The sequence below is a fragment of the Macadamia integrifolia genome, chromosome 1, assembly GCF_013358625.1.
Source record: "Macadamia integrifolia cultivar HAES 741 chromosome 1, SCU_Mint_v3, whole genome shotgun sequence".
Lineage (NCBI taxonomy): Eukaryota > Viridiplantae > Streptophyta > Magnoliopsida > Proteales > Proteaceae > Macadamia > Macadamia integrifolia.
Genome location: NC_056557.1, coordinates 26,343,987 through 26,363,063, shown reverse-complemented (window position 1 = coordinate 26,363,063; position 19,077 = coordinate 26,343,987). Strand labels below are relative to the sequence as shown.

Genomic DNA, 19,077 nt, shown 5'->3' with positions numbered 1-19,077 from the left:
CTAAGCCATGCTACCAATAATGCCTGGCTCATTAGGACCACCGCTAGGAAGGAAAGCTAAGCAAAATATTGCAAATTCATGTTGGATGAAAATACTCCATCTCTCTAAAACCAGCTCATCATTTTCTAGAAAACCAATGGTCATAGTCGAAAACCCATTTAAATCCTTGCTAATACTTCCTATGTAGCACAACCGCCCTATTCTTCTGGGTGGAATGGGTTGGACCTTGAATCTTTTCATTGTCTGGGATATTGCAGCTAATAGCTTACCATATACTTCTGGTGGCAGAAATGTGTATATGGTGCCACTATCTAAGGTCACATTCCTAGATGGAATATCAAGAAATTGTAAGCCCACTCTAATGCCAACAAGCTTGATCATATGTGCATCTTCACCAATGATCAGATTACCTTCAGAAGATGGATCACTAGCATTGCCTAAGCAATAGGAGAATTTTCGTTTTGTGATGGAATGTAACTGAGAGACCACTGACAAATCTGTTGCAGTAAGGCCTAGTATTTCACCAAATTTGCCATGAACTGAATTATGGTTGTTATCACCACAACCGAACACCACATCCCTTACACTGCCGGTAACAACTCTGTCGGAGTCCTTGAATGATAGGATCTCGGTGGCAAGAAGGCCATAGCTATAACTCTCATCAGCATATTTCATGTGGTAAGTTCACACATTATGGCTATCACAATGCATATCAGGACCTAATTCGCAATCTGAAGAGCTGCATGTTAAGTTGCCATAGGCTGTTGACTTGGTGCGATCATAGATTGGTACAGTCTCTGGATCACAATGGTAGCAGGGTCTCCATTGGATCCATTAGAGATCGCTGCCGGTATCAACAATAGTGAAGACATCAACTGTTGGTTCACCAATGGTGAGTTTAGCAAGGTACACAAAGTCATCAAGAATAAGATCAGTTCTGTATCTGTCACTTTTTTTTGGAAGCTATATAGGCATAGTATGCAACTGAGCTTTCATATAACCTCTCAGCTTTGTCCCAAAAACTGGTATAGAGATTATAGAGTGGAGAAATTGGAGAATCACGGTGGATGAGATCTATGGCAAATCGCGGTGTTTAAGATTTGTAGTAGCCGTACTATCGATGATTGAACAGGGTAAGGAGATGAAAATGAAGGATACAAAGATGGAGAGTTCATAGACTGAAAAGGCACTGGCCATTGTGAAAGGGAATACGTAATCAATAAAGCTGAATTAGAGCGAACCATGACTGCAAATAGTCACATATAGTGATAAACAGAAAGGAAATCTAAAATACTTTCCAGACTATAATTGGAGTTTGGAACCGCTGCACATAAGTTCACCTGGATGTACATGTGAAGATCCAACATTTTTCTCATGGAAGCGAAAGAGACAGGTGTTAAATATTCACAAGTACGTCCAAGTGAAAGTACGTGCAGCAGATCCAAATTCCTATTAGTGGGTATACATAGTTGAAGGATAATTGTATGTATGTATGTACTAGGGCAATTACGAAAGTGTGGAAAGTTTTATATCTAGTCGAAGGAAAATTGTATGCATGTGCTAGGGCAGTTACAAAAGAGTAGAAGTTTTATATGGAGTTGAAGGTCAATTGTACCAGTGTGCTAAGGCAGCTAGGAAAGTCTTAGGTCATGTCTTGATGGTCAAGACGTTTTTTTTCGCTAAAAAATCATATACATTAAAAGGTGTAGGACAAGCTGGACTTACCAAAAACAATCAACAATCAAAAACTAGTTCCTTCTCCCACCTTCGGCATGGCCATCAACAGGAGAATGAATTAGAGAGCTGGGAAACTAACAATATATGAAAAAACACCTAGTCCATTATAAACCTTGGTAGGCTTATAGCATCATCCGAGAAACATTGAAGCACCAATCGAAAGTCAAACAGAAATTGTGTTGATGGTCAAGACTATGCAAGTAGTACCGAAAGACAATTGTATGCATGTGCTAGGACAATTGCATGTGCATATGGAGTTACGTTTCTCATGGGAAGGTTTATTTGTAGTCCAAGGACAATTGTATGCATGTGCTAGGGCAGTTACGAAAGAGTAGAAGTTTTATATGTAGTTGAAGGACAATTGTGCCACTGTGCTATGACAGTTAGGAAAGTCTTAGTTTGTGTCTTGATGGTCAAGACTCTGCAGCTAGTATCGAAAGAGCGTAAAAAGCTATTTTTTCTTTTCCTTTTGGGGAAATATAATCTTTCTTGGTAGCGTGGTGATGCGCCCAGACACAGAGAGAGGCAAACAGCATTGGCACCGGCTACATTGCCAAAAAAAAAAAAGTGATATACAAATACTAGTGAGCGACCCCCTAAGACTCTCAGTTGCAAGCCCCAAGACAACCCCAAAACTATGAAGGAGCAAAAAGAAGGGAAAGAGACCCAAGTTAAGCAAACCCCAGGGATGCCCCATAAAGTACAAAAACACTAACACCATTGATGTAGAAACGCAACCCTAAAAGCGATGCAGAAGGTAATGGAAAAAACAAGAAGAAACAATGTACACAGGTTTGAGGGGGGTTGGATACTCAGAGGTTTAGAGATGTGAAAAATGCTCCACTACAGTTCTGCAACTTGATTGTAGATCTTGAAGCCTCTGCAACTCGTCGAAGGAGACACTTGAAGTGCGACAACAGATTTGGACGATCGAGTTTGCATTCCATCATCTTGGGCTGCAGATTTGGAAGATCGATCTTGTGATTTGGTTATTTGCTTGAAGAACGGTAACCAACTCTGCCGTTTTTTCAGGAAAGTATTTGCTGTCTTTAGTAACAGGAACGGTGAGCCGATCAAAGAGAAATTAGAGGGGTTGAGCAATGCTTTGCGAGAGGAGAGAAAGGTAAGTTGCAGGTTCGGTTGTTCCAGCAGCAAGGAAGAAGAAGAGAAGAAGAGAAGAAGAAGAAGAAGAAGAAGAAGAAGAAGAAGAAGTGCAGATCTGAGCAGATCCGAGCAGATCCGAGCAGATCCGAGCAGATCCGAAGTTCTCACGGCGTCCGAAGGGTGAGGGAGATTTCTCAGTTTCGTTTTGATTTCGAGAGGGGGAGATCGGACAGTATCTCCATTCACCCTTTTTAAACCAGCCGAACTGTGGATTGAGGAAAACTATGGTAAGTGGAGAGAGAAACTCTACGGTGGAGGAGATTGGGATTCTGGCCGGAGGCCGCCCGCCTGATCGCGCAAAGCAGAGGCTCATTACGGATTTCCTGCAGCCCCGCCTATCCTTTGGAACAGGTTGCACGCCTGCACCTGCTGTGCCTATTGTGGATGTTTGCAATACTGGCTTTTCTTCCCTCCCTAAGAAATCATTCTCTAAGGCGGTTGGAGGCGTTCTCCCTGATGTTGCCGACCTACCTGACCCTATTCATGCCGGAAATCTCACTAAAATCGTGATTCCCCAAGATGCCTATGAGGAACGTCTTCTCCGATATCGCTTTGCTTTGGTGGCCAGAATAAATTTTCGGTTTATTTCTTTGGATGAAGTTCGGAAGGAAGCTGTGAATTCTTGGAAACTTAAAGAGAAGGTTTTTATAAAACCTATGGGATTAGGCTACACTTTATTCCAATTTGAGGCTGAGAAAGACATGACAAACATCTGGAAACAAAGTCCTATCAAGATCGGACGGCAGTTTATTCGCTTCCAGCGGTGGAAACCGGATTTTAATATCCATGATAACTCTCCTATTTCTAAGCTTGTCTGGATTCGTTTTCCTGGGCTCCCCTTCGAATATTGGCACGAGCGGATCCTCCTTTCCATGGCAAAAGCTGTGGGGCGCCCCCTGGACATTGATAAAAGAACACGAAATGCATCCATAGGGAACTTTGCTCGTGTCCTCGTGGAGATGGATACTTCAGTGCAGCGGTTGGAAGAAATCCAGGTTGAACGGCGACAACCTGGAACAGGTGATCTTTTTTGGTTCAAACAAAAAATCATATATGAAGACGCTTTGGGAAAGTGTGGTTTTTGTAAAAAACTTGGTCATACCATCCAAAACTGCAAAGAGAAACGCATCGCCGATGCCGCACGCAAAGACAAGGATGATGCTTGTGGTGTTGTTGGGGCTGTTTGGGTGGAGAAGTCGTCTTTGGGGGCGGCTGGTGTGGAGGTTTCCGGCAGGAATGGTGGCGAGCCCTCAATAGGAAAGAATTCAAATTCAAAATTGCCAACCATCTCCCATAATTGTGATCCAGCTTTGTATGGAAACTTGGATACGCAAGAGGGGATTTTAGCTATTGAGTTACCTATTTTAGAAGGATTTTCCTCAGCCAATTTGAGGAATAATCCAATTGCAGATCGATTGGATGACCCATGCAACAGAGATGGTTCGGTCCCTTTACACGGGTCAAACAAACCCAATATGGTGAACCAAACCACTGAGACTAACTCAATTCCAGAACATGGCGTTCTGGTTTCTCCAGGTTGTGCGGCTAATCCAGTTCTGATTACTGGCTCTTGTCAACTCTCTGTCCACAGTGATCATGTGATAAATTCCATTACTTCAAGTGCTATGGATAATGGTCATCTCACCCTCCACTACCCGGAAGTTGGCGCCATTGATGCTGCTGCCCTCCAGAAGGAACAATGCCACGGCATGGAAACAGTTTCAAGAAAAAAAGGAAAACAATTGTTCACTGTGGAGCAGACTAGAAAGTCTGACCGTATTGCCTCTTCCAAATGTTTATGATGCGTGCCCTCTTCTGGAATATCAGAGGGATAAAGAAGGCTGCTGGTCGTGCAACTCTCAGCAATATTCTCCTAGACAAGCACCCTGATGTGGTTTGTCTGGCTGAACCAATGGTGGAGGTAGCTGCTTTCCCTTCTTTATTTTTTAATAAACTGGGATATGATGCATGCTTTATTCATAATATTCGCACTGATAAAAACCCAAACCTATGGGTCATTTGGAAGAGGTCTCTCACCAAACCAACTATTATTTCCATGTCTGACCAGTTTATTTCACTGTGTATAAATTGGAGAAACAATTCGATTTACATAACTTTTGTACATGCGAGTTGTTTCCGAGCTTCTAGAAGAGAGTTATGGATGGCTCTTGCAGCGACTCCAATTGGCTCCTCTCCTTGGCTAGTTACAGGTGACTTCAATGCCTCCCTTTTTTCGTACGAAAAAAAGGGTCCGGGCGCCTTTAATGTTGGGTCTGCGTCTGAATTCAATGCGGCTGTGGATGCTTGCAACCTGATTTCAGTTCCTTCTCAAGGGCATAAATTTACTTGGACGAATAACAGGAAGCGTGGGAATGTTTTGGCAATTCTGGACAGGTCTTTTTGTAATGAAGAATGGATAAACCACTTTCATGACTGTACCCAGGAGGTGATGCAGCGGTTTTCTTCTGACCATTCCCCCCTGTGCATTACCTCGGATTCAATGATGAAACCTGCAAATTGCCCCTTTCGCATCCAACGATTTTGGATGGACCATGAGGAGTTTATGGATGTGGTCAATAAATCCTGGAGTGAACCTGTGGATGGCTATCCTATTTTTTCTCTTGCTCTTAAGCTGAATCGCCTCAAGCCTATTCTCAGAAGCTGGGCAAGATCGGTGTTCCCAAACCTTGATGCGGAATTAAAAGCTGCAAAAGATGATCTTCAGCAAATTCAATCTCAGATAGATTCCTATGGTATTGATGACCATCTTTTTAATTTGGAAGCTGATGCTAAATCCAGATACTTGAAAGCTCTCCTTGACCATGAAAAGCTATGGGCAGAAAAAGCAAGAAATAGATGGCTCTCTCAAGGAGACCGAAACTCTAGATTTTTCCACTTATCTGCGAAAATCAGAAGGGTGAAGAACTCGATTTGCTCTCTTCAAAAAACTGATGGTACTATTACATCAAGCATGGATGATTTGGCTGTTCATGTTGAGGAGTACTATAAGGCTATCCATAAAGCCAGCCCCACCCTTGACCATGGATCGCTATTGGACTGCATTCCCCATATCCTTGACGAGCTTGACGTTAGAGGATTGGAAGCCATCCCAAATGATCAAGAGATCAAGAATGCAATTTGGGACCTGGACCCTGATAGTTCTCCAGGCCCAGACGGTTACTCTGGTGCTTTCTTCAGACATTGTTGGGAGCTAATTGGTTTTGATGTTTGCCGTGCTGTGAAGAATTTTTTCAGCTCTGGAACCCTTCCTAAAGGTATCAATAATAGCTTCTTGGTTCTCATCCCGAAAATGGAAGGTGCGACTTCTCTGGACAAGTTTAGGCCGATATGCATGCAAAATTTTTTCTGTAAAATTTTGTCCAAGGTTATGGCTACAAGACTCTCTTCTCTCCTCCCTAAACTCATTTCAGAAGAGCAAGGCGCCTTTCAGAAGGGCAAGGTTATTCAGACTAATATCAGCCTCGCTTCAGAGTTAGCTAATCTCATGTTTGAGTGTTCAAGAGGTGGAGGTATGGGGATAAAAATTGATATCCAGAAAGCCTTTGACACTGTATCTTGGAGCTTTCTTTTCAAGGTCTTGAAAAAGTTTGGCTTCCCTGATACTTGGATTGATTGGTTGCATCAAATTCTTCGTACATCCAGAATTTTAGTGTTGCTCAATGGAGGTCCGGTTGGATTCTTTGGTGTTGAGCGAGGCCTGCGTCAGGGTGACCCCATCTCCCCTCTTTTATTTATCCTTGCCGAGGAGGTCCTGTGTAGGGGAATCCGCCTTATGCTTCAAGACAAGAAACTACAAGCCATCAAGGGTCCTCGTGGTGTCCAAATGCCAGGTTTTCTCCTCTTTGCAGACGATATTTTCTTCTTTTTAAATGGCTCCATCAAATATGTCAGACATTTCCATGACTTCCTTACAAAGTATCAGCAGTTTTCTGGTCAACAAATCAATCTCAACAAAAGTAAACTTTTTCTGGGGAAGATGTCTCTAGATAGAAAGCAACTCATCTCTGATACCCTTGGAATCTCCATCTGCAAGTTCCCTACAAAATATCTGGGAGTGGAAATTTTCAAGGGTAGAGTCACTCGTGAACCTCTCCTCCCGGTTATGGATAAAATTAAAGGAAGGATGGCTGGTTGGAAAGGAAAGCTCCTCTCCATGGCTGGTAGGGTGGAGCTGGTTCGATCTGTTATTTCTGGTATGCCGTCCCACAACTTCTCTGTATACTGGTGGCCTAGCTCTTTACTGAACATCATGGAGAGATGGATGAGGAATTTCATTTGGAGTGGCGATCCTGAAACAGCCAAAGGAGTTACAGTTGGGACTCAATGTGTAAGCCTAAATAAGAAGGAGGGCTGGGAATTAGGCGTCTAAGGGATGTCAATAAAGCTTTTCTCTGTAAGCAGGTATGGAATATAAGACACTCTTCATCAGCCCTGTCCAGCATTATTAATGCTCGATTTTTGAAGAAAGATGGGGAGCTTAAGAAAGGGTATAAATCTTCCACCATTTGGCCAGGCCTTCGAAGAATGTGGTCTCTTGTCTCTAGCAAAGAGCGATGGGTGGTGGGTAATGGGGTTTCCATAAACTGCTGGAAAGATAGATGGGTTGACTCTGAATCTTTTCAACAAAAGGCAGGTTTGAGAGATGATTTGTTTGCATCTTCCTCCATGACAGTTGTGGCCTTTATTGACAATAATGAGTGGAACTTCCCCACGGTTTCATCTTCTCTTCTTCAAGATTTTTTTCTCGCTGCTTCAACTATCAATATCCCTAGAGGTAACATAAAAGATACATGTATTTGGACCCTCTCTACCTCTGGTCAATTCAGTACTTTCTCAGCCTGGAATGATATTCGCCGCCGAAATCCCAAGGTTCCTTGGCATGAGCTGGTCTGGATGAAAGGCCTCTCTCCTCGTCAATCAACTTTTGGCTGGCGTCTGTGTCACCAGAAGCTTACTACTGATGATATCATTAGGAAAAAAGGCATCTCTTTAGCCTCCAAATGCATCATGTGCGGTCTTCATGCTGAGACTCTGCCCCATCTCTTCTTAAATTGTAGTGTTTCTCGAGTCCTTTGGGAAAATTTCTTGAGCTGTTTTGGTCTTCTTTGGAAGGATCAATCCTCCATTGCTGATTTGATATCCTGGTGGAATCGAAAGCGAAGAATTTTGTCCGTAAAGGATCCTTGGGCGGCTGGTTTGATTATAGTGACCGACACTATTTGGCAAGAAAGGAATCATCGATGGCATGGTGGTAAGAGTAGGGATGCCTCTCTGCTATTCATGAAAATATTGAGAACGCTCAAGGAGTCTAATCTCAACTTAAAAGGGGTCATTCGGACTACTGCTGATCTTCTTTGCTGCAGGAAACTAGGGTTGCATGCAGTTCCAGGCGACCCTCCTTCCATTCTTGAAGTCATTTGGTGCAAGCCTCCACTCGCCTGGTCAAAGATAAACATTGATGGTAGTTCCATGGGAAACCCTGGTCGAGCAGGAGGGGGTGTCATTCGTGATTCCAATGGGAAAGTTATATTCTCCTTCAAGCATTTCTTTGGCATCAGTACGAACTACTATGCAGAATTCATGACTTTTCTTCATGGTATCCGCCATGCAATGGGTCAAAGGATTACAAACTTGTGGATTGAATCTGACTCTGTGGCAGTAGTCACCGCTGTTCAAGGCAAGTCTCTCCCTTGGTTTGCCCTGCAAGAGTGGCTTTCTTTACAGCACTACCTCAATTCTATATCCTGGAAGATTTCTCATTGCTACAGGGAAGCCAATCCAATTGCGGATTACCTTGCAAAATCAGCTGCAAAAACAGGATTATCTGGAACCATGGAGGAATTTCCTACTCATATTATCGAGGAGATTAGATGGGATTCTTTCTCCAAACCAAGATTTAGATTCTGTAGATAGCTTTGGAGGACCCTGCTGATGGCAATGCCGAAGGTGGGGTCCTTTCTTTAGCTTTGGTTTTTTCTTGCTGTACCCTTATATCTTTTTATTCTCCATTTTAATACAATTTTGATTTCTAGCAAAAAAAAATGTACACAGGTTTACGAAGTTTGGCAAGATTGCCTATGTCCTTAGTGAGATGAGATTCTTCTTCATTATCAATAAAGAATAGGGTTACAATGCTCGTCCTCATACCTCTCAGAATTGCTTACAGAGAAAGTAATTGTCTTTAAAAATATATTTCAATATATATATATTGAAAAACCCTAATACCGAAAAGTATAAAACTGCCTTAAAATAAATTGGGTTAAACTGAACTGCCGTTCTGTCGGGGGGCCCTGCATCAGTACTTCCTCGGTTAAACTACGATAGAATACAAGACATCGTACACCAACGCACTAATAGTATGATACTAACTAGAAGACAATATGGGTCGAATACCGCTCTTGTCCATAAAGTATTGATTCTGAGATGTTTTTTTGTGTCACACCCAAATCCATTAGGTGCTAGGACTGTGACTTAAGATAATGTCCTAGGCTATGGTAGAATAGCCAATATGGCCTCCCAAGAACGGCCCTACTCGGTTTAGTCAAGAGTAGGAATAAAATTGCTTAAAATAAAGCAACTAAAGCAATTAAAAAGGCAGCAAACTGCTAGAACCGTGAATAGGCAAGATGCCTTTATGAAAACGTGAATGGTGCGAGCTTTAGGTGAGTTGGCAATGATGCAGTCCTCTCCCCTCGCGCCCGCCAAAAAAAAAAAAAAAAATCTTCCCTCTAATTGCTGATATAGTTTCCACAAATAGAAGAATTCCTTGATATATTTTGAGTACACAAGGAAAAATCCTTGTAAGTGGGCTGGCCTTCCTTCCAAAAGGATGAGCTATCCTCTACTAAAAACTGTGGAGGTGTAAAAGAGGGGCTGGATTGCTTAGATGGACCAAGTCCAATCTTGTTGGTGCAATTCTTAATCCTAGCTGATCTCCTTAGGTCTTCTGTGGTTGTACCTTTGCCTTTATTGCTTCTTGATGGAGCTCGAAGTTCTAACTTCACTCTAGAGTTTTACTTCCAAAGCAAAAGAAGGGTAGAAGAGTTATCATCCAGCCTGGCTTTGATAACAAAAGCTACCAATTGTCTAAAAAGATTTTAGGCCAAAACTAAGAGGCATGTAAGGGACAACAGATCGTCCAAATAGAATCCTACTTAAGGTATCTAGGCATACAGCCATGGGCAATAAGATTGGACGTAATGAAGGGAAGGGCAAGATTTGCATGATTTGGATTCCGCTCTCTGGATAGTCTTGTTCCCTACATTTCCACATTATCTTGGCAACCAAACATAGCCTTTGTCCTTTCTATCAAGAGAATTGGGTAAAGTGGAAATGAAATTGACCCAATTTTCTGATGACCTTTTAAAGCGATACAAATCCTCTATGAACGGCAATTGCTTTTGCCATTCGAGTATTGGCCTTTTTATCTGAATTTGGATATTTATAGTTGAAAAGTCCCCTTTTTCAAAATTGCAAATAAACATTTTCCCTACACAGGATCAAGTGCTCAATCAGAACCTCTATTAAACATGTTAGTACACGATCTTGCCTTAATGCGAACCTGCACGATGCCTAAGTCAAACCTTAACTCCGAATTAAAACCTTAACATACAGTACTTGATCTGATTAGAGTCCTACATTCCTGACCTGTTATGGATCCTTTATATAATAGTTCCCTCATCCTTCTTTTTATGGTAGATGTAGACTCTTTGCTCATTAGTGGATCTACTTCAACTTGCCGGTAAGCTGGCCAATTTTATAACGGCTAACTCGACCATGGTTCAACTTAACTAAAGCCTAGTTAAATAACTATCTAACCCTCATCTGGTTAGGTTAAGGAGTGTGGATAAGATCAAGGGTAGTTATGTCTATGTTGCCGCGCTTATGCTAACATGGACCTCTTCCTTATATGAGGCGAAATGCAAGTGTGCTGAACAAAGCGAACACTAGTTCATGTTGAAGTCGAGTCTCATACTACTAATTACCATGGTCAAAACCATCTAGGCTGACCATTGATTTCGATTCAATATTAATCGACCAATCAACGAATCTACTACAATCATGTTATATCAAAACCAGTAAGAGAAATCGATCAGAAATCGAAACCAGTGGACCTTAATTTCTTAGTTCATATTTTGGTTTCATTCATTCTTACACCCAAATCAATAAACCAAATTAACAGAAACAAGTCAAAACCAACCAATTGACACCCCTAATATTTGTACATGCACTGATACAATGAATGAAGCAAACTAAGTATGCCTCTGCTATCTGGACAGCTTGTCTTAGCTTTTTCTCTTTGCATTGGAGTGGCTTCCCGTCAATTGAGGAGCTATTTTCATGGTGGAGAAGAAAATCTAGGATGATTCAATACATCAAGTTATGGCTTCCGCTAGCAATTCTGATTCCATACCACATTTGGGATGAAAGAAATAAAAGGGTATTTGACAGTCAAAAACGGCCCACATCCTCTGTGATAGCTGCTATCCTTCGAGACCTACAGGAGTTTTCCACACAGGTAGCAATTCAGGTATCCTCTGTAGCTGAGCTGCTCTTAACTAAAAAATTAATGGTGATGGTTAGTAGATCACTTGCAGAAAAAATCTTGGAAATGATCTGGGAATATCCAGAATTGGATGCTTTAAACAGAACATAGACGGAAGCTCTCTTGGTAATCCTGGTCGCTGTGGAGTAGGAGGAATTATAAGAAATGATGGGGCTTTCCTTTAGGTTGTTTTGCACAATTTAAAGGAATTGGGACAAACTATGTGCTGAATTTGTTGTTCTCTTTATTGAATTGCAAATGGCTTGGGATAAAGGAATAGATAAACTATGGATTGAATGTGACTCACAGGCTATTGTAAGCTACATTCGAAATCAATCTATTTTATGGCTCTTTGAACAACAATGGAGAAACTTCAGACAGTACTTAAACAATATTCAGTGGCACATTACTCACTGTTACAGAGAAATTAATTCAATCACAGATAAATTGGCAAAGCATGCTGCAACATATAGAAGCTCTGCAATTTGGAACCCCCCTTGAGACTTTATAACTTATGATATAAATTGGGATTTCCAACAAAGACCGAGATATCGGTTTATATAATTTTCTTCTATATTTTATTTTGTTTGGATCGTTATCTCTGTTGATGGCAATGTCGAAGGTGGAATATTGATCCAAGGATGTTCTGTACAATTATATCTCTATTTCCTCATATTTAATGATATTCTCTTGCTGACTTCTAGCAAAAAAAGAATGAAACAAACTGAGAAATCTCATAAGATATCAAATCATCTTATACCCATCACTAAAGAGACTTGATACAAAAACAAAGTAAAAACCAAAAGGCAAATATTTCTTATTTAGTTGTGTTGGGTTAGTTGATCAACCCAGCTAGCCCCATCTTTCTTAGTAAATGCAAACAGAATGGATAATAGACAATTCCTTTGTATTAAAATCAAACCCAAAATTGTAAAACTGTTGAGCCATGGCACCAATAGTGCTTCTCTTACTGGAACCACCAGTAGAAGCGAAAGCTAAGCAAAATCTTCCATTTCCATCATCTATGAAAATACTCCATCTCTCTAAAACCAGCGCTGCTTTTCCTTGAAATTGAATTGTCACAGTTGGAAATCCATTCAAGTCTCTGCCAATATTTCCATTGTAGCATAACATCCCTGGTCTTGGAGGTGGTATTGGTTTAACCTTGAAGCTTTTGATCGTCTGAGATATAGCATCTGCTAGCATTTTATATACTTCTGGTGGTACAAATGTGTATACGGCACCACTATCTAAGATCACATTCCCAGGAGGACCAAATATCCCCGGAGGAAGATTAAGACTTTGAGATCCAACTTTAATTTCAACAGGATTGACATGATACAAATTATCAAATGTGAAGGGAGTCATGAAGCCAGCAATATGTGCATCTCCACCTATGATCACATTACCTTTGGAAGATGGATCACTTGCATTGCCCAAACAATAAGAAAATTTTTGGTGTGTATTTCCACCTAACTGAGAGACCAATGACATTTCAGTTGCAGAAAGGCCTAATATTCCACCCAATTGGCCTTGAGCTGAAACATAGTTGTTAATACCACAACCAAAGGCCACATTCTTAGGTACCACAGTTCCATCAGGGTTCCTGAACAGTAGGGCATCAGTGGCAATAATGCCATAGCTATAACTCCCATCAACATACTTACTATTGTAACGACACACATTATTGCTATCACAATCCATGTGGGGATCTAATTCACAATCTAAAGAGCCGCATGTTACGTTGGCATAGGTTTTTGATTTGGTGCGATCATAGATTGGTCCAGTCTGTGGCTGACAATGGTCGCAAGGATTGCACTGGATCCATAGAAGATCGCTACCGGTATCTATGACCGCGAAGACATCAACCGCTGGTGCGCCAATGGAGAGTTTTGCAAGGTAGAAATAGTTATCAACATTAACATCAATTCGGTACTTACCACTTATTCCTTTGGAAGATATATATGCATAGCGTGCAATTGAACTTTCATATAATCTCTCAGCTTTGTCCCAAAAAGTGGAATCGGAATTATAGAGTGGAGAAAGAGGAGAATCACGGTGGATGAGATCAAAGGCGAATCGCGGGTGTTTAGAATTTGCAGCAGCGGTGTTAATGGATGATAAGAAGGTTAAAAAGAAGAAGATGAAAAGTGAATAGAGTGAAAATGAAGTCACCATTTCTAACCAAAGAAGAAAGCTGAATGAGAGTAGAAGATGACTGCAAAGATTCATAAATATATAGAGGTAAACTACTACAAAGTGGTGTCTGGAACAGCTAGCAACAACATTGAAAATTATTTCACATTAATATTTTCATGATTTTAAAAGATTTCTACCAAAAAAAATATATATATATCTTGAAAGGTTATAAAAATAGATGCATTAATCACCTGTCATATGTAGTTGTAGAGAGGGAAACTAAGCAAGATAGGACACGCTAGGCTAGTCGTTGTTAGTAAGACTTCCCATAGTTGGCAAAGGGACTTTCCTTCTAACTCACAAGATATCAAAATGTCTTTATTCCTTTTGTATCGATCGAACCTCCATGGATACTTTTTCCAAACCCAAAATAGGAAAGTGATCAAAACACAAGTTCTATGGAATCGGCAGGTATGGAATTCCAAGCTATCGACCCTAAGCCTTATAGAATGCTGAGTCATCACCCACTGGGGTCATGGGTAGGGGTGTCAATCAGTCGGTTTGTCGGGTTTTGGTCCGAAATGAGTTGTTTTTCATGTGGAAGTGGCAAAATTGAAACCAAACCAATAAGGAAATATCGGTTTTAGTTTGTTTGAGGTTTTAATTCGGTCTGATTTTGTAGCATTTAGAGCTCATGAAAAGAACATCCATATGGTCTTTATTGACCTAGAGAAATTGTATGACATAGTACCTAGAGAACTCATTGGGCATGCCTTAGGGAACATAAGGAGTCCATTAAATTATGTGGATGTAATTAAGGACATATATGAGGGAGTGGTGAGGAGTGTCAAAATAACAAGTTCCCAGTTACAATTGGGTTACACCAAGGATCAGCTTTGAACTCTTATCTGTTTGCTCTCATCATGGATGATCTAACCAGGCACATCCAAGACCAATTCCCATGGTGTATGCTATTCGCTAATGATATTGTTTTGATTGATGAGACAGTGGAAGTGATTAATACTAAACTGGAGCTATGGATATCTAGCCTAGAATCAAGGGGTTTTAAGATAAGCAGATCAAAGACAGAGTATATGATGTGTCCATTTAGTTAGACTATGAGAGGTGAGGAAGTTGTGAAACTCAAGGAGTGAGAACGACCACAAAGTAACTACTTTAAATATTTAGGGTCAATCATTAGCAAAGAGGGTGATATAGAGAATGATGTCTCCCACATAATTAAAGTGAGATGGATGAAGTGGAGAAGTGCGTCGGGGGTGCTATGTGACAAACGCATGCCTGTTAAACTCAAGGGAAAATTCTACAAGACAGTAATACGACCCACTATGATGTATGGGGCGGAGTGTTGGGCAGTAAAGAATAGTAATTTGAATAAATTAGGTGTAGTAGAGATGAGGATGTTGAGAGGATTGTGCGGCAAGACTAGGAGAGATAAAGTAAGGAATTATTGTATTAGAAAAGAGTTAGGGGTTGCACCAATCCAGGACAAGCTCCATGAGAGTCGATTGAAGTGGTATGGCCATGTTTAATGGAGACCCATGGATGTCCCAATAAGGAAGAGTAACCAATTTCAATCACATGGAGCTAGAAGGAGAGGTAGACCTAAAATGACTATTGACAAAGTAGTAAGAAAAGATATACAGCTGGAAGGGCTCGATTCTAGTTTGACTGTGGATATAGGTAAATGGATGACAAGGACACGTGTAGCCGACCTCTTGTAGGGTATGTTCCAAGGATGTTGCTTTGACTGCTGCTTTGACTTCTTCTTTTACCTCCTTTCACCTCTTTTTAGAACTTCTATTCTTATGCTTACTATTATCTTAGTCCATATCAGATCCATGTAGCCGACTCCATCAAGTTGGGATAAGGTTATGGTTGTTGTTGTTATTGTTATTGTCTTTTGGTTCAACTATGCTTTCTTGTATCTATTTCTAATCAGGTTGGTTTCAGCTTTGGTCTAGTTTGTGTTTGATTTACCATGGAAATTTTATATAAAATTATGCAAAAACCTTATTTTTTATGAGTTCTGGGTTGTTTTTTTGGTTTTTTACTGGTTTGGTTATAGTTTTGTTCGGTTTCCTATGCCATTCAAACTGGTTTTGGAGTCATAATATCTCAAACCGAAAAAAAAAAAAAAAAAAACTCAAGAAGACTTTATTGGTTCAATTTGATCCAAATTATTTTGGGTTTGATCCGACCGATTTTACCAGTTCAGGCTAGGTTTTGACACCCCTAATCATGGGAAGGAGGGAGAGAACCTTGGACAAGCTGGCCTTGGATTTGGTCTGCTTGTGTGGACCAAGTTGAACTTGGTTTAGGCCGTGCATGTGGGCTGCCAAGCTAGGCAAGGTTGATGTGGGGACTGCGGGTTGATCAGCTGCCTTGAAGGTTGAATCTCTTAGAACAATGAGATGAAAGGCAAGCTTGCATCATGAAATATTACCACTACTACATTGATGAAGTATACACTATATGTATAGCGATAGTAATATACTACAGCTCTTATATATATATATATATATATAATCAGCAGTGTTTATTGATATGACCTAAGACAATGCACATGTGCAATCTTTACAAGTCACTATATGGTCTCAAACAAGCACGCGTGGGTGCTTGGTACAAAATCTGAACTCCTTTCTTCTTAGTAATATATGGCTTCTCCCACTCTTGCTAAGACAATTCCCTTTTCATTTACAACCAAACCGATGAACGTGTCTACAACTTCCTTTATCAGTGCATATAGAAGATACATATTGCATGTATCTTCTATCTTTGGGATCCCAATGTTCTATATTGCATGTATCTCTTATCCATGGAAAGGATCCTCTTTATCCTTGGAAAGAATCTAACCTACCATACATGTGCATATGGCTAGGGTTACTCATTCTTTGTATATATATTTGTATTCTCTGTAATCTAAGATATGCAAGGGAAATCAATACAATATCTTGAATTGACATCCTTGTGTAGCCACCAAACGGCCTCTCATCTATCTGTAGTTAACTATTTATTATGGTCTCCACCTCAAGAAATCAGCCATTATGTCCTTGCATGCCTATTTGGATGCTGATTGGGCAAGTGATCAAGATGATTGAACTTCAACTGCTTTTTCTTTTTCCTTTTTTTTTTTCTTTTTTTTTTCTGTTTGAGCCCTCACAAACAATGAGACATTGCACGCTCTTCAACATAAGTTGAATATCTTCAGTAGTCACCACTGTCACTGAATGTGCATGGATTCAGTCTCTTCTCTCTGAATTGGGCATTTCCCTTTGCAAGCCTCTGTTGTGGTAATATCAGCGCAACATATAGTGTCAATCCTTATACAGTAACATGAATGATTTTGACACTTCCCCCTTTATCATTAATAGTAGGGATGAGAGCTTGGTGCTTCCATACCCTAATGCATTGGTTTATAATATTTCATAATTTAATTCTTCTTCTGTCGTTTGTCATTCCCCTCCCACCCCCCTCTCCTTTGTCTTTGGAAGGACATGGTTCATTGTATCTCACTATTTATATTATGAAGCCCATTTATGATATTTGGATTACCAGGTTACCACAAGATTGTCCTATAGCAATTAAGTTTGGAATGTTTAGAATGTTATGCATTCATCGTTCTCTTTGGATATATTTAGTATTATTGTTATTGTTTTGAAAAGATATATTAGAGATCCATTGATAGATGAATAAATAAGAGAGAGACAGAGGAAGAGACATATACATAGGCGATGGCCATTTACAGAGGCCAAGTGTTACGATTGAGGCTTTCCTTTTCAAATGAGGCAATTAATAAGGTAGTTTTGCTGCTCCTATTTGTTTCTTTCAGGTGCAATGATTTTAATTAGAAGTTCCAAAGTTCCAGCTATGAGAGGTGGAGTGAAAGATCACAATGGAATGACCTATAGCAGATTATGTTTCGTTGGCAATGTGGACAGCAATAACAATGGAATGGTGTCTCTTAATGAATCCCACTGTTGAACATTATTAGCAAAAAAGCGTTTGAAACTCTGTTTTAAACACATTCTCATTTTTTACCTTTTAAAACATGTTTTCCCATATGCTTCCCAAAGATACTTGAAAAAAATTCAAATGGAAAGCATTCCCATTCTAAACACATTTAAAATGCATTTAAACACATTCCCCTTTTTTCACGTTTTTTAAGACTTAACTTGTTGAATATAATGTCTACTTAATTGACCATATCTCTCTCTCCCGTACTCTGATCGACCTGATTCTTTCACCAACTTGAAGCTAACCCTTTTTTTTTTTTGTTAAACAGTAATTTTATTAAAATATAGGAATAATAAAAATCAAAGAGAAAAACAAAGGGGTAGGCCGAAACCACTAAGCAAAATTGCAACCTCCACCTTTGGCATGGCCATTAGCGGAGGGAACAAGCAAAGGGCTTAGCCGAATTGAAAATGGTGCCTGTCCATCTCATCCGATGCTAACTCAGTAACAACATGGCTCGGGAACTCCACCGAGAATTCAGTAATACCATATTTGGATGCTTTCCTAGCCAGGTAGTCAGCCACTACATTGGCTTCACGGAAACAGTGTGTGATCTTCCATTGTACTGACTCCAAGAAGTGAATGGCATATCTCCATTTTTGCAGGGTTAACCATGGAATCTCCCTTCTCTGGACTGCTGAAACCACTGACGCTGAGTCAGACTCAATCCAAACACCCCTGGCATTATGGTGTCTAGCGAGCAAAATACCCTCCAACACCGCCTCAAATTCAGCTTCATATATTTTTTTGACTCCCAAAAAAATGCTAAAAGAGTCGATTACCTTGCCTTCATTGTTCCTTAGGACTCCACCAGAACCTGCATTGCTTGGATTACCAAGCAAGCTACCATCCACGTTGATTTTCTTCCACTCCCGGGGAGGCTTACACTAGTGAACTTCAAGAGGGGGAGGGGAGGTAGGATCTCTGATACTTAAGCCTAGCTTCCTACATGAAATCAAGTCTGATACCGAACGAACTACTTCACTTGACCCTTCGCAGCACAGCTGAATCTCCTGTCTTATACTTTGGAAGGCATACCTCGCTATCCTTTCTTTATTTCCCTACCTTCTTTTGTTTCTTTCCCACCAAATATGGTTGATGATGATTAACAAACCCAGCTTCCATAGTTTCTTAATCTGAATAGCTCGAGCTCCCCGCTTCCACCACTTAAACATCGCTTGAATGGTTGGGTGATCTACCCACACCACCTCAAAAAAATCTAAGAATTGCTTCCAGATCGATATAGAGAATGAGCAGCGTAAGAAAATAATAGACGTACTTTCCTCAGACTTGCCACACATATCACATCTGGACGAGAGACAAACACCTTTTTGGGGGACCAAGTCATCTGTAGGGATTCTGCCATGCACCACTCTCCATCCAAAAATAGAGTGTCTTGGAGGAAGGTTCTTCTACCAAATCAAAGTAGACCAGTG

The 19,077-nt window shown here is 40.5% G+C and overlaps 3 protein-coding genes across 3 annotated transcripts; 1 reads left to right on the top strand and 2 right to left on the bottom strand.

Annotated features, from left to right (window-relative positions):
• On the bottom strand, window positions 1-1,376 carry LOC122072691 (aspartyl protease AED1-like). Its single transcript, XM_042637082.1, has 4 exons — window positions 1,295-1,376; window positions 1,159-1,246; window positions 951-1,022; window positions 1-649 (listed from the first exon to the last, which is right to left on the bottom strand). Exons 1-4 carry the CDS (start codon window positions 1,374-1,376, stop codon window positions 1-3), a joined length of 891 nt encoding a protein of 296 aa, XP_042493016.1.
• A 3,326-nt stretch (window positions 1,377-4,702) lies between these two features.
• Window positions 4,703-11,652, top strand: LOC122072682. The gene is made up of 4 exons (XM_042637070.1): window positions 4,703-7,021; window positions 7,324-8,599; window positions 11,202-11,452; window positions 11,572-11,652. The coding sequence occupies exons 1-4, from the start codon at window positions 4,703-4,705 to the stop codon at window positions 11,650-11,652; spliced, it is 3,927 nt and encodes a 1,308-aa protein (XP_042493004.1).
• A 608-nt stretch (window positions 11,653-12,260) lies between these two features.
• Window positions 12,261-13,689, bottom strand: LOC122084133 (aspartic proteinase CDR1-like). The gene has a single exon (XM_042652215.1). The coding sequence runs from the start codon at window positions 13,643-13,645 to the stop codon at window positions 12,335-12,337; it is 1,311 nt and encodes a 436-aa protein (XP_042508149.1). The 5' UTR covers window positions 13,646-13,689; the 3' UTR covers window positions 12,261-12,334.
• Window positions 13,690-19,077: the final 5,388 nt, after the last annotated feature.

Coding starts and splice junctions, on each gene's coding strand:
- LOC122072691 (XM_042637082.1), bottom strand. CDS start 1,376: ATGAGAAAAATGTTGGATCTTCACATGTACATCCAGGTGAACTTATGT. Junction 1,247..1,294: donor CTCCAATTATAGTCTGGAAA/GTATTTTAGATT, acceptor GACTATTTGCAG/TCATGGTTCGCTCTAATTCA. Junction 650..950: donor TATATAGCTTCCAAAAAAAA/GTGACAGATACA, acceptor TGAGAGTTATAG/CTATGGCCTTCTTGCCACCG.
- LOC122084133 (XM_042652215.1), bottom strand. CDS start 13,645: ATGGTGACTTCATTTTCACTCTATTCACTTTTCATCTTCTTCTTTTTA.
- LOC122072682 (XM_042637070.1), top strand. CDS start 4,703: ATGCGTGCCCTCTTCTGGAATATCAGAGGGATAAAGAAGGCTGCTGGT. Junction 7,022..7,323: donor CTCGTGAACCTCTCCTCCCG/GTTATGGATAAA, acceptor CTCTGTAAGCAG/GTATGGAATATAAGACACTC. Junction 8,600..11,201: donor AGTAGTCACCGCTGTTCAAG/GCAAGTCTCTCC, acceptor CTATCTGGACAG/CTTGTCTTAGCTTTTTCTCT.